The 24,705-nt window shown below is 44.2% G+C and overlaps 1 protein-coding gene across 1 annotated transcript in view; it reads left to right on the plus strand.

Annotated features, from left to right (window-relative positions):
• Window positions 1–3,731: 3,731 nt before the first annotated feature.
• NPSR1 (neuropeptide S receptor 1) overlaps window positions 3,732–24,705 on the plus strand; it is a 196,337-nt gene continuing 175,363 nt past the window's right edge. The window contains exon 1 of the mRNA XM_084781551.1: window positions 3,732–3,979. Coding sequence (XP_084637677.1) covers window positions 3,833–3,979 — 147 coding nt within the window. The 5' untranslated portion in view covers window positions 3,732–3,832. The remainder of the gene's footprint in view (window positions 3,980–24,705) is intronic.

Here is a 24,705-nt window from a genome sequence, read left to right on the forward strand (position 1 = left end):
TGATAATCTCATCCAGAATAGCCCAGGGAAAATGACAAACACAATCAACAATCATACTATGGTATCACTGAAGTCATTCCTTTTCATTGCTGGCTAGTGTTCTTCTGTATTTGTCCATACGGCTATGTGTCACAAAAGTGAAACAAACACGTTCACTGTTCCTCTTAACTGTACTTGTACATTTAACCTACGACGTCAATCACTCTCATTGCTGTATAGTATTTCATTGGGTAACTATATAGAAATTGATTCCCTCAGCGGACAGGCCTTTGAGTAGTTTCTACTTTCAAATGTCTCATTGCTTTTGTGAATGTTTAGAACACTGCCCGTAAAGAGGGTTCTTTTGAAATGTCTCCTTGCACATGTGTCCAAGTGATTTTTCTTGGAAGTCAAAGGCCGACTAATGGTCTAAGTGGACATGCAGAGAAGCCCCTCACCATTTACCCACTGTCCATGACAGCTGCCATTTCCTCTCCTACTACAGCCATTACTCTTATGACCTGACCAGTGTCTTCCCTCTCTCAGACGTTTCTCATGAAAGTTTTAAAGAAATACTTTTGACAACACCTACATAATTAGTTAAACATGAAGAAATCAAGCTGGTATCTACTTAGAGCCTTCATCCTACTAAATACTGTCTGTGGTACCTGAAATGCTACGAGAGGTGAAAGATAAACATCCAACCAAGCTACAAATCTTTTAATCTACATTTGTGACCTGCCTGCGAGATACACGGGTACAATTGTCCCACAAAAGTTGTTGCAGGAATAGCCGCTATCGGATTGGATTTAAAGCCCACTCTGAGATGCATCCCTTCCCAGGTACTGCTTGGGTGGCCAAGAACGTGGGACTAGAGAGATGATGGACCGGAGGGGCAAACAGATACTACTGCTCTGCTAAAAGAACATAGCAGAAATGACTCCTCATGGCAATCACCTATACACATAGATCTGTGTCCCACTCAGCCACCATCAGAGAAGCTAGAGAAGCTTCTTCCTGTGGTAGACAGAAACAAGTTAGAAACTAACAGAGAGTGAGAGACCTTGGAGCACTCAGACCTCCATGGGATGTCTCCGTCCAATCCCTCCCCTCTGGGGTGATGGAAGTGGAAAGGTTGTAAGAAACAGTTGGGATGGAGGACACCCAGAAAAAGAAGGTCTTCTGGATACAACAAGGCTATAGCACATAGAAACTCACAGGGGCTGTGGCAGCATGCGAAGAGTTCTAAGCTAGATGGGGTCCCAGGGCTGTTGGGGGATGGTCTGATGTATTTTGATGCTAATTCCTGCTTACTGTCTATCTGACCAACCTTTTGCTTAATAAAAAGCCATCCCACCTGGGCAGGGCAAAGGAGATAGGTGGGGCTAGGAGAGAAAGGAATTCTGGGAAGAAGAAAGGACAGCCAGGAGGAGAAGGAGAGAGACCTGAAGTGAAGAGAGGAAGGCTGCCATGGGTTAGCTGGAGGAGAAGCACATGGCCGGTGGCGTGGATGGAGAATCCCGCCCAGATGAAGAACATTAGCAAGTATTTGGGATTATGGATGGGAGGTAGCTTGATAGAAGTTATTGGAAGCAGATGGCATGGGACAGAGGAAGGGATCCCATGTCTGCCCCACTATGGGAGGTAGTTTAGAGGATTGATATCTGCCCTGCCCCAGGTTAACTAAGGCTATTTAAAACATAACACGTGTCTGTGTCTTGATTGATTGCTAGCCGGGCCTACAGATAATACAGATAATTAAAAAAAAAACAAAAACAATACAAGGCTGAGCGAGAAAGCAGACATAAGCCCCCATCCTTAACCCAGAAGCTATCTCCAACAGACAGTGGCTCACAAGGAAAAAGTTGATTTTCTCTAATGGAATCTCACTAAAACTACACTTTAGGGTAGGCTCCATGTCCATCAGTATGTGGAAAATACAAAATGAACTCAACGGTATTGTTGGAGGTTTTTTTGTTTGTTTGTTTGTTTTTGTTTTGGGGGGATTTTGTCTCATAATTCATAATGCTTTACCTATGCATTAACCTTAGATGTGTTTTGCTTATATTTATGGTTTCTAATGTTGTATTTTCATGGGATTTCTGTACATGCTCCTGTGTTTTTCTCTGTTTCTGTGTATGTTTCTTTTGCTTTTTCTTTTGGCTCTTTTTTTTTTCCTCCCTCTTTTGTCCCATGATAGCTTGTTATTGTTTTTTCTTCTTAGATGCCTGTTTGTTTTCTAGTGAGAAAGAAAAAGAAAGAGTGTGGATATGTGGGTGGGGGGTGGGGAGAAGCTGGGAAGAGTTGGGGCGAGGGGAAACCCTGGTCAAAATATATTGTATGGAAAAAAAATCTATTTTCAATAAAAAGAAATACCACTGAAGCAAAAATCTTATAGAAATAATGCATGTTTTAGAAGTGTAGCATAGTGAATAGCCCCAAAGTTAACACATTTAAATAATCCAATATAAATGGGATCATGTATCAGGGTACGAATTCAACTTCATGACGTTCTGCCTTCTGGAGTTACCATGCCAACTAAGTTGTATCAGAACGAAAATACACTCTAAGAAATTCCTTTAATTTTGTCAGTATTTTGGGACTGTAACCTCTTGTCGTCACTGTGCGTGTGGGTTAAAGTGCTGCTTAAATTGTTTTTGCTTAACTCCTAATGCGGTTGAGCATCGTCCCATGTTCATTTGCCAGAAGGACTTGTTTGTTTTATCGTTGAGTAATTGTTTCCCTTTGACCCTTTCTCTACGAATGCACACTTATCCAGCTCTGACTTATTGACGCCCTTCACTTGTGGACTTAATGTCTTCCCAACTCTCGTCCACTGATTGCTGCATGGTGCTATAGAAGCAAGCCACACTAAACCTTTTCCAGAACCTGCAACAGTTACCAGGGACAGTAAAGCTGGCCTGCATGGCTCCCTGGGGTTGTAAGATTGGCTGTGTCTATAAGGAACCAGGCTCGTGGTTTAGGTTTGTGCCTGGTCCACTACTCTATGTATGACAACCTCATATCCTACAGAGTATTTAGGACTGAATACACATCAGTCTGTGCTACAGTAAATCCTGAGCATTCTGGGAAGGAGCTGAGGTGACCACACTGGGGGAGATCAGTCCTTATAGGAACCTACTAGTCATATATTATGAGAGACTGCGGCTTAGTGACTAACATGGACCCCCACCTCCAAGTCAGTACTGCCATGGCAGAAGCATAGGTACCAGTACTGTTTGCTTGCATTTAGTGAAGCAAAGTGTTACCGTTTGCTTGCATTTAGCAAAGCAAAGTGTTATATCGCCAAGTGAATGAGTGGATAAGTATGCTAAGTCAGAAAGCAATCTCAGCTGAAACAAACGCATAACTCTGACTGATTTCAGACATGACCTGAATTAATGGTCCAACTAAATATCCCAATTACTGCTCACTGGAAGCTGAAGCAGAGATGAGGGTCTGTCGCAGATGTCAGGAAAACACTGGACAGGAAAGGCCACCCAGGGAGACATGAGCATGGCCTTGGGGGGGTGGGGGGTGGAGGTGCCCTCAGGAGGAGGCCCTCCTGGGCAGGGCTGTGCAGTGATGAGGGCTATGCTGGCTGCAGGATCATAACTGCAGATGAAAGAGCAGCACGTGGATCTTCCTTGTCGTCAGGCAGAACTCTTCAGTGAGGTGGGCTCAGGGAGGGCTCTGTGCCTCCGCTCTGGTGAGCGATAGCCAGGAGCCTTTAGAGACAGAAGAAGCTCCGAGCAACCGATCAGCAGCTGCTGCCCTGGTTCTCAGGAGGCCAGCTGGACTCTCTCACCGGGCTACAGGTGCAGCAACAGTGAGACCTGACCCTGCCTGAGCCATGCCCGCCAACCTCACAGAGCGCAGCATTCGCGCCAACCAGACTGTGCCGATGCTGGATTCTTCCCCAGTCGCTTGCACTGAAATCGTGACTTTCACTGAAGTGCTGGAGTCGGAGGAGTGGGGCTCCTTCTATTCCTCCTTTAAGGTAAGTGCCCTGGCTTTAAAGGATGGAACAGGTGCGGCTGGAGAGGGCTGAGAGTGTCGTAGCTCCTGCCAGAAGTAGTTTTAATTTTCTTTCCTTTTCCTTCCTTTTCTTTTCTTCCTTCCTTTCTTTCTTCTTCTTCTTCTTCTTCTTCTTCTTCTTCTTCTTCTTCTTCTTCTTCTTCTTCTTCTTCTTCTTCTTCTTCTTCTTCTTCTTCTTCTAACTAAGGAAAGGGGGGAATCCCTTTAAATAATTAGAACTTCATAGTTTTCAAAGTTTGGTACTGTGGCTTCTTCACAATACAGATCTGTTTTTTCCTGTTTCTGTGTAAACTTGTAACTTGTCAGTGACACTTATTAGCAATCTATTTCACTCTCTGTTTCACTGTCAGAGAGCACTGTACTTAATCCTAGAGTAGGGTCTGTTTCTAGCAAAAATAGCAAGTTTTCTAAAACTAGACAATTTTCTCAATGCATGCTTATTGAGCTGCTGGGGTTTTTGTTGTTATTGTTTTGTGGGTTTTGTGGTTGTTTTGTTTTGTTTTAAGGAACATCAGAGGATGGAGAAGTCACATCCATCCCTGGGGGTAGTGGCTGACACCAGGGGAGAGAGAGTGGAAGGCACTAAGGACCACTCTCTCTTTGCTGTGTCTTCTCAATGAACGTTAGTGAGAAATATATTCTTTGTCGAGATGCTGGTGATGGTGTTTGCAACAAGTTGCTGCATTGAACATATAAAAGGAATCTGAGTTTGGTGAGTTTCATCTCCGTAATATCAAAGGACGATAGCTCTCTCGTTAAGCTATCATTGCCTTCTGTTTTCTAGAAAGTTCTAGTGGACAAAAACAAATTGAGTTTCTAGAAAAATACAAGCTTGCTACCTCATGCATACAAGCACTGGGTTATGGGGCCATTTCACAACCCACCTGCCTAATGTGCCTCCTGTAAGCCACCCTCCTCAGCCACAGTCTTTAGAGCTGTCCTTCATGTCCAAGGGAAGATTCTTCCAGACAAACCCTAGTCACAGCTGGCTTTTTTGCCATTGTTGATAGTTCTCTGGTGTTCTTGAGATGCTGGGGTTTTACTTTTGGATTATGATTACCATGGCATCCACCCACTAGTGCACGGATTCTCTCCCCTCTCCCAATGCTTAAGAGTGAAACTTTCAGGTGTCCAAGGAGTCAGGCGGCTTCTTCTTCCAGGAAAGAAATCCCAGAGTAAACGACTGCTGGCCTCAGGGGGCCCAGTCCCTTAAAACACACGCACACTAACTAGAGTTTGAACATTGCCTTTCCTGAATCCAGCCCGCACTGCAGAGAAGATCTCGGCGGGCCTCATGTGCCCAGGAAGCTTGGGCTCTGCAGTACTACTGCCACACTGCCTTTGATGTTTATGAAAAATGACTCCAAGCATACTGAAGCTTCTGGCCCTCTCCGAAGAGGTAATAATAAACAATAAGGCTATTGTTCTGAGGCTCAGGCAATAAGCACTTCCTGCTGAGGGTTTATTTGCTGTCCTGAATCCCATCTGAGGAAATATTTTGACCACACAAACAAATCCCTGTACCTTGGCTCTCCACTACTATTAACACCCTCTGTGACAGAGATGTCTTTGTCACTAGACAATGGAGAAGTACATCCTCTGTTTCATTCCTGGAGTTTGGCTTGTGGCCAGTGCACAAATAGAAACAGAAAGAAATTATGTCCATTGAAAGCTAGGAGCGTCCAATGTTCTGTTTAGTTTGTTGGAAATACACCCATTGACGAAAGCAGAATTTTTCAGATGCACAAAAATCAGGTGAGAAGCCTCGGCAACCCAGCCTCTCACTCAGGGGAACTTTGTTCTGCGGCTGCCTTTGAGCACAAGCAGTTTTGCCATGTGGCTCATACAGAAGCCTGCCTTAATTCAAATCTTTGCTAGCCGTGGTCTCTTTCATGCCGTGTCATTCTTATGCACAATGCCCAAAATGTGTGCTATTAACTACTCCCTAAATATGCCCCTTTAATTCATACTGCCTTTACAAAAAGCGGCAAAGGAAACACAAAGTAGAAATGATGACAGCAAAGTGACAGAAATTCTGCCAACAGTAGTCGCCCTACATGCCACTTGTTCAACTTTGTGCCAAGAGCCGAGCTGTGTGACCTCAACAAGGCAGCTCTTTCATTCCCAGACTCATGGCATGAGCACTTGGCTTCCACCTTCATCTGGGTTTATCTAAATTCTGCCTGTTCTTAAAGGTTCCGCAGCGGTTGCTTCCTCCAGGAAGCTCCTACCCCTTTGGGTTCCTTGGGCGCTTGGACTGCGTGTCTTCTTAGTGTATCACGCAGCTGTCTCAGACTTCTGCTGCGCTACCTGTTGGGTGAATGTACTACAGACTCTGAGCTCCTTATATTGGTTTCACATTCCCTCGTGAACCCAGCCCTTTGCTAGGCACATTTGATAAGTAGTTGGAGCATGAACAAAGTTCGGCATTTTTCTCCAGTCCTCAACACTCATTGGAATGGGCACCACAACATTGACCTTCTCCTTGGAAGAAGTCGGGGGAACCTGGTGAGGCACTACTCATTCTGCCAGTCTGTCCTCATCCTATGTGGTCCCTGACCATTTTACTCACCAATGGAAAGAACACCCAATGCCTGCTCCATTTCAAAGCCCATGGGACTAAGGTCAATCTTGGGTTCCCATAACTGAAGCCATGAGATCCTGTCTATAGGTCTGCTTCAGGATCAGGGTCAGTCCTGCAAAGTCCCACTCACCCAATCATAGCACATTTTGTGTCAGCCATCTCAGCCCTCATGGGCTCTGGGAATGCTTAGCATCCTTGTTTTTCTCCGACACAAAGCTGTGCTGGCAGAAGACATAACATCCTCGTAACTGGCTTTCTGACTCTTCCTCCTCAAGCTTAGACCCTTTCTGTTTCATCCATTTCTAACCACCCCACCCCACCCCCCCATTTTAACTTCAGCTCTCACTGTCCCCCCCTACTTCACTGTCCTAAGCATGTCAGACTCCCCCAAAACTTAGAAGGGCAATCAGGCTTGAGCTCGCTTCCCGTCTATCCACATCTTGGTCCTCCCCATAGCTGCATCTAGAGCCGTGCATCTGTAGTCTGGAGGCTTTCAACCAACGCTTTGGCGTGCTTCAGTTTCTAAACCTCAGGTATCACATCCAATTCACCTCCCTGTGGTCGAGAAGCACTGAGAGATTATCTGCGCTTTGAGAACCAACCAGTTTTCAAGTACCTAACTCATTAGAATGTACATAAGTCTGTCCAAACACTAGACAAACGCAAAGCACGCCGCACACAAAAGTCTCTCACCTTACAGGTGAGTTTGCTAGCATTGTTTCTGTAACTTAGTGAGTGATGAGAAATCTAATTTAAAGGAAGTGGGAGGGAGATATGTCTGAATCATTAAATTAGCTAAATTATAAAATAATGCAAATGAAACGCAGTCTTATTACTCATAGGTGAGGGGGAAAATGTGAACTAAGACTGCTAAATTTTACCTAATTATGATCTTCCATCAAGCCTCCTTCAGAGCACTGTTGCAAATGAAATGCAATTAGGCTAACTATTGTTTGCATGTAAATGGTGGCTCCTGAGTGCTGGTGGGACACAGTTGCTCACTGTGTATGCCCACCCTCTCTTCTCTGCCCTGCTGTCCTATTGGCAGTTTTCTAGACATTACCTTTCCTCCTGCCCTAACAAAAGTAAATTTTAATGGAACCTATCCCAATTATATACATAATGAAGTCAAAACTCCACATAAGCTTCTTCGTACTGCGAGCTCTGCTTGGTCGGACAGCTCCTTTCCACGACCCTGTCTGCCTGTCTTGTGCCAACATTTTCACATTCCATAGCTCTCAGTTCAATATCTCCTGCTGACTAGTCTGCTCCTCTGAAAACTCCCTTTTACCTGTTATATGCCTATAAACCCTGGTGGCCTCAAGCCCGTCCTGGACATTTAAATTCTCTTCTAATTGGTGTCCCTAGGTATGTTCTCTTGAATTCTCCAGCTGTACCCTCCGGCCGTCTCTAAGGGGAAGTCCTGCCCCTCCTGATTGCTTCTACAATGCTGACCTAGCACACCAGAGGGCCAACCCTCCACACTGGGTGGTCTCCATGAAATAGTCAGTCCAACTTCCTCTCCTATAAGACACAGGTATTAGAGAGAACTCTATAAGGATGGTATACAATTGGCCAGCTATTTACTAATGCAAGAAGAGACTCTCTTCTGTTAAACTTCTCTGCATTATTAACAAATCAGAAAACAGGAAGCATAATCTTGGTCAATTCAGAGTGAATTTAGTCATTGTAGAGATTTTTTTAGTCCAGGGAGGGTTTTCTCAGGCACTGGCTTAAAGAAATCACTTAACTTCAAGGACGACCTCCTATGTGCATGGTACTCATGACAGTGGGCAGGGGGCATCAGCCCATCAGGTTAGCATCACAGCAAGAGAGCATTACCTGAAAGGAAGTGCTCTGTTGACGCTCCAGGGCACTCCTACTTTTCCGGACCCCCGTCTGAAGAATGGACAGTGTCTCTTTGTGACAGTTCCGTTAGGTCTCTGGTCCTCTCGCTTCTCCTTTTCCTCTTCCCTTTGCTGGCTCAATCTCTATAACCTTATAGGGAATGGGAACTTAACGCCTTCTCCAGCCAGCTCTGGGTGGCAGGAAACAGTGGTCCTGTCTCCACTCCCTTCTCTCCCGGCACTTCCTTCTCAAATGTATATCTTCATGACATCTGGAAAATCCAGAGTCTGGTTTCTTCCAGTTCCCTCTATCCTGTGGTCTCTTCACCTGTCAGGCACTTGCTCATCCAGTTCTCTCTCCAAGAAGGCGAGGCAATGCAATTACCCTCTCCTCACATGCTTCCTCCCGTCTTGTACCGCATACTATCCAACACTCCTGACCCTTCAGCCTCCTTTCTGTGATGGGAAAATTACTTCCTGTGTTCTTCCATATTTATAGTCAAGGTTCTCTCATCTTAATGATCAAAGACACGTGTGTGTGTTTGTGTGCGCGCGCGCGTGCCGGGCCTTTAAACCTGTTAATTGAAAACCATATATTTTTTATTTAATTTTTTGATACAGTGTATTTTGATCATGGTTTTACCCTACAGCTTCAGACTCTCCCCATCCCCATACCCACCCAACTTCATGTTATCCCTTTTCTCTCTCTCTCTCATAAACAAAAATGAAAAACAAAGTTTAAAAAAAAATAAAGCAAAACAAAAATGCCAAAATAAAACAAAACAAAAAACTCACCACTAGCACCAAAAAAACAAAACAAAACAAAACAAAACCATGGAGGTGTTTGCCAACGACTCCTGGGCATGGGACCTGCCCTGGAGTGTGTGGGTGATGAACCCAGTGGTCTTGGCCAGTGTTCTATTGCTATGAAGAGACACCATACAGCAACTCTTATAAAAATAAGACTTTAATTGGGGCTGGCTTACATGTTCAGAGGTTTAGCCCATTATCATGACAGTGGGAAGCATGGTGGCATGCAGACAGACAAGGTTCTGGAAAAGAAGCTGAGAGTTCTACATCTGGATCCTACATAGACACACAGTGGGTCTAAGTTGGGCTTAGGAAACCCAAATCCCATCCCCAGTGACATAATTCCTCCAAGAAAGGCCACACCTCCTAATCCTGTCAAATATTGCCACTCCCTGATGACCAAGTATTTAATCTATGAGTATGTGGGGGCCATTCCCACCCACACCACCACAGCAGTGAGGCTTCATTGGTACAAGTGTACTTTCCCTTTCTAAGTAGTACCATTGCAAGTAGCTTCCTGGTTAGAACAGGACTTTGAAAACACATTCTTTTGCAATGGAAAGAACAATTACTTCTCGTCAGTCTGTTTACAACACTCCTGACGGCATACTCAGATGCTTACGTAGTACTTTGTTGTTTCTGGAACATTCCGTATTGGTACAACCAAGGTTATATACCAAGGGAAAGGGGTATGTGGGCTGTAGCGGGAAGAAGCACATCAATTGATGCTTCAATGTATCATGCCATCATCCTGGAAATAACTTCCTGTTTATACAGTGGGTGGCAGTGTTCAAGCTACGGAAGCGAGTGAAGGAAAAGGTCAGTTTGTTTATCTTTAGTGGAATTTAGGTTCTCTGCATTTCAGTCACCTCCCAGCAAGGAGAGGTAACTGACTCATCACCAGGTAAAGTGGGCTTCTCAAGTTTCCTCCTTCACTCAGTCTCTGGAGCAAAGATGCTGAGAGTGCGAACCTCTAGCTGACCTGCAGGAGACTCAGTTCATGCGTTCTCGGTGGCTGTGTGACTGGTCCGTCTCTCTGTCCTCCAGCCTCGGTGTCTCCATCCCTGACACGTTACCAGATGGTCCATTGTAGGACTGTTGTGTAATTTAAGGGATAAAATGCCTAAGGTTTTTTAAGAGCAATTATAGTCTCAGAATACAGTCCTTCTACTATTTCCAATACCACCTATTGACCTAAGGTGCGTTGCCATTATCTGTGTGGAAGAAGCTTGGAGCCCCCAGGGCACCCCAGCACACACCACAGTGCGTGCCATCAGTACCACCGAGTGTGCGTCCTCAGAGGATGGTCACTGGTGTGCGATAGCACACATCACTTCTTTTTGCTTCGTTTCAATTTTAATTAAACTATCAAAATTTTGGAATGAGATACAGTCATGTACAGAAGATGCCATTTCTTACCTTTTCATCCTGCGTTAGCTTGAAATCCACTCCGTGGGGGGTTCCTTGCTGAGATGAAAAGCTCTGTCTTGCTCAGAAAACGTGTGGGCCTCTACTGTAGAAATAAGAAGGTTTTTTTTTCTAGGCTACCATATAGCAAAACCACCCAAGGTAACGATAAAATTATACAGGATAGTTACAGTTCTTGTTTCCGCACTTAAGAAATATGGATGCCTACCTGCAACATGATGAATTTCTCAGTCTTCTCAGCACTTTACCATTTGTAAAACAATTTCCTTTTACTGCATTCAAACTTCCTCTCTGTTCTTAGAGATGCTAAAATAGCATTTCCCCTTTTCTAACCAGATGTGAAAACGAGCACTGAGAGAAGTTAAAGGCAGAGAGACCTCCAAACAAATGAAATGTCATAAAATCAAAAAGGAAATGGGATTCCAAGCCAGCATCAGTGGAAAGTGCTGTAGAAATGGAGCATTAGGGCTAGAACTCAGGGGTTTGGTACACCTCAGCTTCCTTTCTCTCACACTGCAAGGCAAGCAGGTCAACCTGTAGCTACATCTTTACATAACTTCCTGTGGGGACGGTCCTAGTCTCCTTCTGGCTGAAGGCTGAAACGACTCAGGATTTCACAGTGACCCAGGTGAGTCAGGAACCATTCATGATGGACACAAGGGCTATGCCTCCCCCACACCTCCATGCAGGCTCCAAAGCTTTGCTTAGTCCTACAGAATGCAGCTGGAGTCTTCCTGGCCTTTCACACATCCCCTGCCTCCCTCTGGGCTCCTCTTCTCATTTTCTCCTTTGCATATACCAGATGATCCCCCACCTTTGTCTTCTGACACAACTGTGAGCTCTGTGAACCCCTTGCTCTTCTGGGAAGCCTTAAGAGACACTATCCCTGTGCTTAGAAAGCACTTACTATCTGTGAAAATTGATGGTTTCTCTGGACTGAGCAGGTTTGCTAGAGAGCCAAGGAGGAGTGATAACTGCACGAAGGGGCAGGTCAGCTAATGCAGCCACTCAGGAAATGATTCTAGCTTTTTATATTCATACCGCACACTGCAACATACAATTTCCATCATTCTTATTCAACTTAATCTAAAACTCTAAATAAATATCATATCTAAAATGAAGTATTGCAGAAGCCAATCTTTTGGGCTGTGTTTTTCTTTCCCATCTCGGGAAGTATCTTTTCTTCTAAGTTAAGAATCATAGATGTACTTGACTGAGCATTGTGCTAGGCACTGGAGGTGCAAAGGTGGGTAAGACAGACACCCGATCCTTAGGGCGTTCTGTCTACCTGGGGAAAGAGAGAGACACACACACAGGTAACAACCACTTCCAATGTCAGTTTGAAAGAAGATGCAGTCGATTAGATAAAGCAAAGCAAGGCACTCAGCTGGGGCATACACATATGCTCCTGAAGAACTCCAAAGAAAACCCCTGCCCTGCCTAGGAAACAGGTCCAAGTAAAGGAGCGAGAGGAAAGAAGAGGCTGGCTCCTTGTGCTGATAATATAATATTTTTCTTCTGAACAAGAAGAACTCTTTGGTGTTTTATTAGAAAAAAAAACATGTTAACAGTGCAGACTGTATTTTGGAGCATTTAATCAGGATAACACTGAGATCCACGGAGAACACGCACAGATACAAGAGCCACAGGCATCAGGGGGGATTAAGGGGGCGTATGCCTGCCGTGGAGTGCGGCTGATATACTGAGTGACACTCCACTGGGGAAAACTGCCTTTCCCTTGCCAGTAGGCATCAGTTACAGGCAGCTTCTTGATCAGCGGTGGAAGCCCGTGTCCACTTCCGCCTCTCGGTGCTGGGACTCCACTTGCCTTGGACCTGAGCAGGTTTTCTGTGTACTGCTTCGGTCTTTGTGGATTCGTATGTGTTTCAGTCCCGTGCCTTGAGTCTTGAAGACACTGTTTCCTTGGAGCCATTCATCATGTCTGGCTCTTACAGTACTTCTGCCTCCTTTTCTGCATAGATCCCTGAGCCGTGAGGAGAGTGGCTTTCATAATGACAAAAACAAAACAAAACAAAACAGAAACACTCATTTATGGTTGAGTGCTCCAAATTATCTCACCTTCTGCACATTTGTAGGTCTCTATGTTGATTCTCATCTACTAGAAGAAGAAACAGCTTATTTTTATGGGGATTGAGGGAAGTGCTGACTTGCAAATTGCATGCAACAAGGTTTCAAGAACAGAAAACAAATGGTTGTCATGATTAGGAGTAAAGAAAAGGGGTATACCTTGGAAAGACACAGGGAACTCTCCCTGGATGATAGAATTGTTCTATATTTTCATTTTAGTGATATTGTGTGTGTGTATGTGTGTGTGTGTGTGTGTGTATATATATATATGTGTGTATATGTGCATATGTATATATACATATATATATATAAACTTAGTGCTGTGCATCAACAGGGTGACTGTATTTTCATATATTAGACCTTAATAAAAAAATCTATATAGAGCACAGTAATTTTCATATGACTTATGTAAAGTCATAAATTCTGAATGACAGTGTAGGGGAAGCATAGCTCAGGCTCCAGGAGGACCTGGAAGGAGACATGAACACAGAGCTAACAAGGAGGGAGCTAGGCAGCAAGTGTGGCCCAAGAGAAAAAGTTTCCCAGGGCTACGCGGCTTTGCTCAAACAGCCCGTCCTCCAACACATCCTTGGCATGCCTTGAAGAAGGACATCTTTCACTCTGTTCCCTAGTTTTCTGCTCACTGGTTTTCTTCTCCTCAAGGCAGGTATGTGGTGTTGCATATTGTGTTTGTCCTGTGTCACCTCTCAGTGTCTGGAAATGATGCTCCTCAAAGACAGAACTGCCGCCATGTCTGACTGTGTCCCCTTCTGAGCATCTGTGACTGAGAGTTCCTCTCATGGACTCGGCACCATGCTGATGGTCACTTGACAAGGAATTCTGAGGTCCTTCCAGGGTCCTTTTCACCGCGCCTTACATGAAGACTTTTGTGTGTTCATTTCCTCAGAATTTTTACATTACAATATGCAATGAGGGTTAAAAACAGCTGGTGGTTCTGTGATAGGGAATACAGGAACAGGACTGGGAAGGATACAGGACGTGAGCCTGGAGAAGAAACCAGGGATGGGACAAGCTCTTGGAAACAACTGCTCACTTGGCCCCGCACCATTTTAACTCACAGCTTGACATTTCCACTGAACAGTCAACTGAGTTTGCTTTACTGTTAGAAGGGCCTTGGTGTGAGAAAACTGGTTGGAAAGTCTCTGGGGCAACAAATGAAGATTTTTGTTTATAAGAAAAAAAAACTAGAAAGAGGACTGGCTTTTTGCTTCCCCGTCTTTCCACCTTGAGCTCAGATACAGTGGGTAAAGCTGCACCAGCCAGTGAGAAACTAAAAGAGGAAAACTAAAGAATTCTCAGAGATCAAGGGCAGCAGCAACCTGCCTTCAGATTTCTAGTTTTATGACATAAAGCAAAACTGTCTTTGTTGAAGCAGTTTTACTGTAAACGGACATTGTTTAATTTTAAGCCAAAGATTGTATTGCTATAAAAACCAAGTTAAAGGGAGATGTTGGATTGTGAATCTGAGGCCTTACAAATGAAGCCCAGAGCTAACAAGTCCTTCTGGGTGTTTCACACTTGGGCAGTGCAGGAGGGCTTGGCTCTGCTGGGCAGTGCAGGAAGGCTTAGCTCTGTGTGTTTCTTGTTATTATTGTCTGGATTACAAAAAGTTCAGCATCGCTCCTATGTTTCTGTGTAACAAGGAAAAAACTCTTTCCCCAGGGGGAAGAAAAAACTTTAAATCTTTAGATGATCATCATTCTAGATGTTAAAAAAAAAACCATTTTGCTTAAGTAAACTTTGGGGAAGACAGAGAGCTTAACAGTGGCTTACCTTTTCATTATAGCTCCCGAAGACTTTTTAAAAGCTTTCCCAAATCACAAGCTGAAATCAACCAAGAAAATTTAGCTTCTGGGGACATCATTCTCACACTGTGCCCTCAAGCGCTTTGCAGGGCTGCTCATCCAGGCTTTCCAGGCCCCATTTGATGTCCTGCACTGGGGGAGGGCCTAGATGTAGCAGTTCTAGGCTCAGCGATGTTATAGGGGGAGAAGGAGGCCATAGCGGAAGAGTCAAGAGCACTAGTCTCTGAGATAGTCTCAACTGCAAGCCCAGAGGGTGGGCAGGTGGAGGAGAGTGTGGTTTCCCTCAAACACCAGCTTCCCAGATCCCACATATCCTGGTACCTAGTTTATCATGGTCTCTGCCTTTTGCATCTGTCCATCTCAATGCTCTCAGATTCTCTGCCCTCCCACTAGGCATCTGGCCTCTGTGCTCTTCAAGTTCTGTAACCTCTCAGACTTCACATACACACACATACACACACACACACACACACACACACACACACACACACACACACACACCAAGACTTTTCACTCCATTTATCTCCTGCAAAAGCAAACAGAGACATCACACATGACTCATTCTCTCTTCAATCTGGTTTTTGGAAGTTCAAGAAACTTCTCTATGGAGGAATAGGTGGCAGGGGAGGAGTAAGAATTGAGTGGAACCTTGACAGAATCCCAGAACGTCAGGAAGGCTCCTATTTCCTCTCTCAAACCACTCCATGGCCAGTGACCCCTGGAGGCCTCCCTCCCATGCCCTTGCCATTCCTTTTACAGCAAGCACGCTTGGTTAATCCCCCACCCCCTTTACTCTAATCTCCACTTCATGTCATTACAACCTTTTTCTTCAATCAGCCAATTACAAGCATCAAGACTGTTCTGAGTAAACCGATTCTGTACTCTAGGGTCTCACCTTATAACTTGTTACCTAAGCTTCCAGAATGAGTTTCATTGCAAAAGAAGCCTCCTCAGGTTAATGCTGATAAGGCCTTCACAACATGAGCTTCCTGGACAGCAGTCACACCAGGTCTATTTCAGAGATTCCGGCTGGGGGTGTAGCTCAGTTGTTAGAATGTTTGCCTAGCACTCATAGCACTCTGGTTAGATCCCCAGTGCTATAATGCTGGGCACGGTTGTGCACATCTATAATCCCAGCATTTGGGGACTGCAGACAGGAGGATGAGAATTACACCATCCTCAACCAATAACCTAATTAGGAGATTCTAGAAGTTTCTAAGTGAAGCTAAAACTCTTCTGTTAAGATGCTGTTTGAGCCACTGAAGCCTCTAAAACACACAAAAGGTCTTCAGAAGTATTGGGAATTGCATTTGTAGACAGATATTGAACCACTGTGTTTGCTCACAAATATTGTTTGCCTATTCCACAAGTTAATAAATAATTGAAAGGAATATTGTGTGTGCTCTATTGCAGTTTCCCTCTGATCAGTCTACGGTCTGCTACTGTAGACTCTAGCCTCAGGCAAGACAAGCAATCAACACAAAAGTAGATGCTCTTTGGCCAAGAATAAATCTGATTTATTTTCTAACACATTTAGTATTTTTGAGGAGTTTTTGCTTAAATTGAATAAACACACAAAAGACATTCAATAAGATAGAAACTATTAGCCCTTAGTAAAGTTTAAAAATAATTTCTAGAATACTAATTCTGCCAAGCATGTTGTCCCTTCCACTGGTCATTTCACTTGTTCCTCCATTGATCATGTTTAAGCTAAATTATGCTGAGTTAACATGCAAGTCCAAATCATGATGTTTTAATGTTTATATTCTATTTCTATTTTCTATGTCACACACTATAACATGGTGATAAGAGACTTCTATTATTGTAATCTCTCAAGGACCTAGTAATGGCTGATCCACCCAACACAGACTTCTAGAATCCGAGATCAGAAGAGGAAAGAAAGAGGAGGGGAAGAAATGAAGACGGCTAAAGTAGGGAGGGCAACGAAAAGAGAAATTGGCTTTTAGTAACAAAATAATCCAAATGTTATTAAAAGAAATAGGCATGGGATTGTCCTAGGAATCCCCCCCCCATCCTCAGGCTCCTTCAAAGCCTCTCCACATGCCCAGTGGGCTCAGTGTACCCTAGGTTGGTGGACCACACACAACAGAGGACCCAAGGACAGGGAACTCCTGGGGAACAGGGAAGGGCTCAGTAAGGAAAGCGTTGGGAGTGGGCAGGGATGACAAAAGGGGACAGAACCCCTGTCGGTTACCACTAACCATCTGTTAGCAGTACAAAGTCAGCACAGCTGGCCTGGGATCGATAATGAAAAACAAGTTGTCCTGAAAAGGAAATTTGGGGGCATTTGTGTACTTCATAATACAAAATTGCAAAAACAGAGAAAGGAATAACTATTTTGTCTATAAAAATGGAGAGAGTTGGACAGGTATGTGATGGATCTCACACCAAAGGAATGTCTAAGAAGATATAAAATTATGGAACTGAAATTTTACAAAATCAGTAGAATAATTACTGACTATAAACAAAGACTATCCAATTCTATAAAATGTTAAAAAGAAAAAACTGAGAACATATATATTAAAAATACATATGTAATCTTATGATTCATAGTATATGTGATAGTTAAATAACAAATATAACATGTTGAAGGTCTTTAAAAAGTTAAGTTTTGGGGGAGAATATAGTTCCTATTAGAAACATGAGCAAATATATTGAATATGAAGTTAGAATGTATAAAAATGTTATTAGTAGGCTTAATAATAAAAATTCAATAATAAACATGAAACAAGCCAAATTAACAAGAGTGAAGAAAGCCAGGTGGTGGTGGTGCACGCCTGTAATCCCAGCACTCAGTAGGCAGAGGGAGATGAAGCACTGTGAGTTCGAGGCCAGCCTGTTCTACAAAGTGAGTCCAGGACAGCCAAGACTACACAGAGAAACCCTGTCTCAAAAAACAAACAAAAAAGTAAAGAAAATTAATATATAATTAACAGCAGTGCTGCCAGCTTCTCAGCTTCTGCTTACCTTGAGGAAGGTTCTAGAAGTCTTCTGAATATAGGTGCCTTTGTGATAAAAAAAAAAAAGTCTGTTAAATGGGGAACATTAGTCAGGGTTCTCTAAAGGAAGAAACCTGAGAGAATCACACACACACACACACACACACACACACACACACACACACACACACACACACAATTAGGTTTTCTATGCTTTAATTCATGTCCATCTTCAAAGTCCTCCTAGCCACCTAAATTCAGATCTTTAGTTTTTTAAGCCTGTCTTTCAGTTTCTTATATTATTACCCTTTCCATTTTTCATATTCAGTCCCAAGTCATCAAACCCACAATAGGCATAAGAGATGTGAATTACCCATTTGTTTCAATATCTACTCTCTCAAAAAGCTATTTTTCAAATATTCTGCCATCACTGTTAGTGGATGAGCCACTTGCTATGCTGGACTTCTGTGTCTACTAGTGAAGAGCAGGGAGTTGGGCATCAGGCTAGAGGAATAACCTGGTCCAGAGCTTCTTCTGGAGTGAGCAGGGCTCCATCAAAGTCCAAGGCTTAGATGAGAGTGGCAGGTGGAGCCAAGCAGACATCTGAATCCATAGGTCTCAGAAAGATGCAATGCAGTAACTGACCTGAGGTTGAATATGGTGTATCCAACCCCTGGCAAGGAAATTTTGCAAGACTCGGATTGCTTATAAGGGACCCAGAAGAGCAGGCACAGAAATAAGAAGACAAGTGGATGCTCAGGCAGATGACCAGCTGTGTGAATTTGGTGCACACTAACTATTAGCCTACCACAATTAGATGAGTAGCCACACAACTCAGGTGCATGAAGAATGGAGTGTCCAGCCTCTGTAACTGTGACTGTTGCCCCTGAGTCCTTTTGCATCTCCTTGCCTCTCATCCTGTATCTCTTCTGATCTCTAACGACGTTCAGACTCACGTTCCAGCCCTTGCCTCTGCCTCTGTCCTTCCACATGCCAGCAATCCATGTCTTATGGTTTGTTGTTTTAGCTGTTTGATCTCGAGCCTCCTGAATGAGCTGGGGTGAGATGTCCACAAGAATCCTTCAAACACAACCTTCCAGACCAACAAACAAATCTTTGCTACAGCAGGCTTATCAACCATGGGGCTCACCAGGAAGAATGCTATCTTTTTGTTTCTATTTTACAGAAGTCAAAGTTGGCCCTTCACACCTGTGAACTCTGCATCCACATTCAAACACCAAAAATTAGTAGACCTGTTTTTCTTGTCATTATTCACCAAGAAATACAATATAACAACTATTTACACAGAATTTGCATTGCATGGGGTATTATAAGTAATCTAGGGATGAGGTGAGGATCACAGGAGGATGAGCAAGAGCTATGTGCCATGATCGCACCATTTTACTAACAAGATTTGAGTACAGGTGGATTGTGGCAAGAAAAAACGCTGAAACCAATTCCATGTGGACTGTGAAGGGCAGAATAGCAAGACAGTTTGACTTCTACTGGATTGTAGAGATTTGGACCTGATTTATCCAAATGTTAGTTTTTTATTACCTCAAGAGTCTGGAGCTTAAATAGCAATTTAAATGTTAATCCCAGCTCTTGGTACATAGCAGACACCTCATTTGTTTATTCAGCAAATATTAATTACTCCATAGACTCAAAGCACAATAGGTTTTCAGATGATTTCTAGCAGCTGTGGCTTGATGCATTGTGGGAATTCAAACGGAACCTCAGAATTTAATTGTTTCAAAGCCTCCAATCTACCTCATTTGTGGTTAATAAGGACATCCTCTTGTGTGCCAAGAGAGAGGCACGAGAGCCACCGCTGAGGTGCGTTGGGAGCATTGGTACTCCTTTGCTGGTTGAAGCTGGAGTATCCTGGCAACCAGGACACTGGATCTCGTAGTAATGTGACCATAGCTCCATGGTCCAAGTCCTAACTGGCTGAAAGCAATAAGGGAATGGGAAATTAACACATCCAGCTAAGCCTGGTCTATGGCTCCCAGCACTGCTGGTGAAATACGCCAGACCAGTTGACTAGTCCTTCCTGCGTGGATTAGAAATGTACATGCAGTCATCGAACATGTCCCAGAGGCAAAGCTAAGAGACGCATTTTAGGTGGTTATCTGTAATTGGTTAAATAGCTTTCCTACCTAGTCCTGTGGGAAGAAGCACATGTTTAAATCTGCTGCCTGTGAAGAGAGTGAAGATGGTGTTGCCACTGAAAAAGATCCAGGTGGACAGTCTTTTCTCCAAGAAGCAACTCTCCTAACTTAGGACAAGACCTAGGGCACACTACATCCCAGCTTCCAGGGTTCCGCCAATCTTCCTTTGCTCAGTGCCCATGGACTTACGTGCCCAGCCAGCCAGAATCTCTCTTCCCAAAGTGCTCTTTGCTCAAGCTGCCTTCACCCCTGTCAATTCTTTGCTTGACTATTTTGACTACTTTCCAGGTTTCCAGACTCAGCTCACCTCATGAGTCTCCATTTTTAGAGTGCAGATTCTGACGAAGCATGAACGCCTCATCTCAAGCCCCTTGTTTGGGATGCTACAACAGTTCACTCATAGACATTTGCCTGGAAACCTTTTTATTTAATCTCTGCCCTCACCACTTGACTACAAACTCTGGGGTGTAGATTTTCATATAAACCTGCAAACTGTAAGCCAACTGAATCGCGTTCAAGGCTACAATATGTTTAAGGTAGGTTACCACTTTTGTTCTAGGCATCATTTCTACACAACAGTATATATAGCTGAATCTCCCCTCAAGGGGAACCCTTCCCTGGTCCCCTGGTTCCCTGGATGATGCCCAGCCCTGCTCAACTGTGGAGGCTAATTTTCCTGTCCCAGCCAGCCCTGCATTCTTCCTGTAGAAGGTCTTCTGCCAACTTGCTTTGCCAGCCCCTAGACAGGTTCAGGTATTTCAGAGGCATGGTCTCTAGCTCTAGCTCTGTTCTGGATGTCTGTGAAAGAATTATGAAAAGCCTTCAGAAGGGTAGAACTTACACATAGCTTACACTTACACATGGATTTGTAATATTTTGCTGTTTTTCCCCTCACAGTGTATGAGTATGAAGATAACCCCAATAACGCAATGTAGAAAGCCTCCTTAGTTCCAGAGGTAAAACAGCTGGAAAAAGTGAATACAGAAAGCCAGTTGGGATGACAATAATCCAATTGTACCTGCAAATATATCATCACTGGGTTGCTGGAAGGAGATCAGTCAAACAAACAAACAAACAAATAAAAATAAGACAGACCTTTAAAAAGCTGCATCATCAGAAAATGGCTTTAGGGATGAACGAATGCAGCCTTCTGAGCAAAGGCAGTCTATGTCAGCCAGGTGATCAGTAGGCACTTGTCTGAGCTTCTAAAGCAATACAGGATGAGAGAAAATAGGACAAAATGCTGAGTGAGAGATTCCTAACGTTCAGTACCTGCCCCAACGTCTTCAGAATTTAGTAAAAGGGCAAGCTCTCCATGTCTAACTAAGAACCTTCAGGGATCAAAGCTCTGCAGTCTGGCCTGTCTGCCTCACTGAAATGTCCATTTAAGCATCTTATATTCTCAGTGGAGCTAAGAATTCATATTTTCTTCAACTACTTCCAGTGTCTATTCTACTTCCCCTCCTGAATGAGAATTCAGCATTCTCCCTAGGGTCCTTCTTGTTATTTAGCTTCTTTTTTTTAATTTTTTAAGAATTATTTTTTATGTGCATCAGTGTTTTGCCTGTATGTATGTCTATGTGAGGATTTCAGTTGGAACTGAAAGTTTCAGACAGGTGTGAGCTGCCGTGTGGATGCTGGGAATTGAACCTCGGTCCTCTGGAAGAAGAGCCAGTGCTCCCAACCGCTGAGCCATCTCTCCAGCCTGTTAGTTAGCTTCTTTAGGTCTGTGTATTATCGTGTGCTTATCCTGTATTATGTGGCTATTATCCACTTATAAGTGAGTATATACTGTGCGTGTCTTTCTGGGTCAGGGCTACCACACTCAGGTCCATCCATTTGCCTGCAAATTTCAGGGTTTTCTTGATTTTAATAGCTGAGTAGTATTGTGTGACAGAACCCATAGAAGTTCCCTGAAAGACTCCACCCTGCAGGGATGGAAGCATATGTGAAGACTCACAGCCAAACTTTGGGATGGAGCACAGAGAGTGTTATGGAAGAGTTGAGGGCAGGTGTAGAAGGACCTGGATGGAACAGGAGCTCCATAAGGAGACCAATGGAATCAACAAATCCAGGCAGAGGGGGAGGGTGCTGCAGAGACTGATACAGCAACCAAGGACCATGCATGGTGATGACCTAGACTCTCTGCTCAGATGCAGTAGATCTGTAGGGCCCATAATATGGGGAGTATGGGCCATTTCTGACCTGGACTCTGGTACCCACACGTTGATCACTTCCCCTGTGGTAGGACAGCCTTGCAAGGTCACAGAGGAAGAGGAAACAGGCAGTCCAGATGAAACTTGATAGGCTGAGGTCATATGTTAAGGAGGAGGACTTCCCCCTTCTGAGGACTAGGAGAGAGGAGGAAGGAAGGGGAATGAGGAAGAGAGGGTGGGGCTGGGAGGCAATGAAGGAAGGGGTTACAATCCAGAAGTAAAGGGAACAAAGTAAAAATTATATTTTTTTCATATTTTTTGCTTTTGGTATTCCCACCCAACTGAAGTGAATCAACAGGGCTTTAATCAGGGCTTAGCACTCAGGTGATATGAACAGTAAAATCTACACCATTCTCAGTAGCAGGAAAGTCTTTGCTGCTTGCTGCGAACTGGGACTTATAAATTTATCCTTGAACCCTTTTCTGCACTTTCCCGACTTGAAAAGCAACAGATATTTACTCCTTCCTGTGTTTGAAATATCAGTTCGCAGCATCACATAAAATAACAACACCCACAAAACAAACCACGAAAATGTGAGGGTGCTGACAGCTCCCCAACCCTCACTCAAAGCAGATGACACACCATCTCCTGACTCTTTCTGCCACACTTGTGATTACTGTCCGGTGGAAGCTGCACATTGCTCCAGTGTTCAAACTGTGTAATCAGCACTGGCCTTCGGCTTCCTCCAACCCAGCTCCCAAGCCAAGCTGTGAACAAGCTATGGATTAGAATGGAGATGAAAATTGTTTTCAACTTGAAGGCATAAAGTAAAGCCACAAGGTAATGTCACTATCGCTGTCCAAGGTGTGACAGAAATCCACCAAGTGACAGGGATAGCGTGAACTTTTCCATGTGTGAAACCGCATCAGGATCCAGACTGCAGCGTTTGCAAGCCAAGGGGCCCACTTGTCTTGGCTGCATTTCCTTATTGGCAAGACAGAGCAAAGAAACACTACAGCAGCCAAGTTCTGACAGGTGACCCGCCAGGAGTGCCCAGAGCCTGGTATCTGATCAACAGAGAGAAAAAAAATTCCTAGGTACCATATATGAGGAGCCTGAGAAGCCACTCACCTTACAACTGATAAATATACCTTAAGCTTTTGCGTTCCACTTTCCGAGCCTTCTGTGTGAAAGAGGATTCTGGGTAAACCACAACTTCCACTCCAGATAAGCCTGACACATCCAGAGTGAAGATGAGTGATGCAATGTTTTAGATTTCCTGAGCCACTTTACACTGCAAATGCCCCTCTCTGCATTGGTCATCTGTTTACTCATCTAACACGTTATTAACACATTCTGTGGGCCATTGTCTTAGCGTTTTTACTGCTGTGACGAAACAGTGACTTGGGGAGGAAAGGTTTATTTACCTTACACTTCCAGGTAAGTCCAACCTCAAGTGAGGTCAGGGAGGGAACTCAACAAGAGCAGGAACCTGGAGACAAGAGCTGATGGGTAAGCCACGGAGGAGTGCTGCTTGCTGGCTTGCTTTGCATGGTTTGCTCAGCCCACATAGGACCACCAGGACCTAGGATTACCAGCCCAGAAATGGCACTGTCCATGAGGAGCCGGGGGCCCCCACGTATCAAGCATCAATCACAAAACTGTCTCACAGCCAATCTGATGGGGCAATTTTCCCCACTGAGGCTCCCTTTTCCCAAATTACTCCTGTTTGTGCTAAACTGACACACAATTAGCCAGCTGGGCCACACGATGTCAAGCTTATCAAAGAGATCCAGAGTTGGTGTCGTACTCATAGGCATCCTTTTGAAGCTACTCCCCTGCCGCGCTCCGCCCCCACCCACACCGTGCGTGCGTGCGTGCGTGCGTGCGTGCGTGCGTGCGTGCGTGCGTGCGTGCGTGCGTGCGTGCGTGTGTGTGGTCTCTGGCTGACATGACATTCGTCCATGGAACCCTGTGATAGATCCATCGCTTCAGAGCTGGGCTGCAGTACTCTGGGGCTCCCACCCCGGCAGCTGACATAGTCACTTCGGCCAGTTTCAAGACCAATCAGTTGTAAGTCAGAAATCCCAGAACCAAGAGAACTCTGGATTTTGGCACTGAAAACTCTCAATTTGGGCTACAGACAGGCCCTAGTAGGAAACAGCACCTTGTTCCATCCAGGAACTCACATGGTAGAAGAGACCTGACCCCTCCAGCTATCCTCTTATTTCCACATGCATGCGCAAGTGTGCACACACACTCCCACAAACACACGCAGATGAACAAGTAGATTATATATACATCGATATAAAAAATACTTCAAGAAAGAAAAAAATACAAATTCAACTATGGTTTCAACCTATAGTTGGGTTTCATCCCAGTTATAGGCATCTGACTAGAATTTTGCTTCACACGACCACTAGGGGGCATTTAGTCCTCAACTATAGTCTGTGAAGGTCAAGAACAGTGTTGGGCATCATCAGGCTGGCATGGAGTTAAGATCATAGGCAGAGATGACCTTAGATGACAGGACAAGGTGAGATAACAGGGTGAACAGGGAGGGTTTGAACACCATGTGCAAAGGTAGTGAGCTGTCACCCTTAGAACTATCCAGAAACTGAAAAAAGGATGTAACTCTTCCTACAACACTGCATCCAGCACTGAGCTGAATCCCCCCATCTTCATCTTTGATACCCTTCAAGTAGGTTGAAGATTGATTTTATTTTTATAATTATTCTGGAAATAAGGAAACCAAAGTCAGAGTGTTTCTCAACTACAATGTATCTTCTTCACCTGTGCACAGATCAAAACCTTTGAA

This window comes from Acomys minous (genome assembly GCF_964271855.1).
Source record: "Acomys minous genome assembly, chromosome: 5".
Lineage (NCBI taxonomy): Eukaryota > Metazoa > Chordata > Mammalia > Rodentia > Muridae > Acomys > Acomys minous.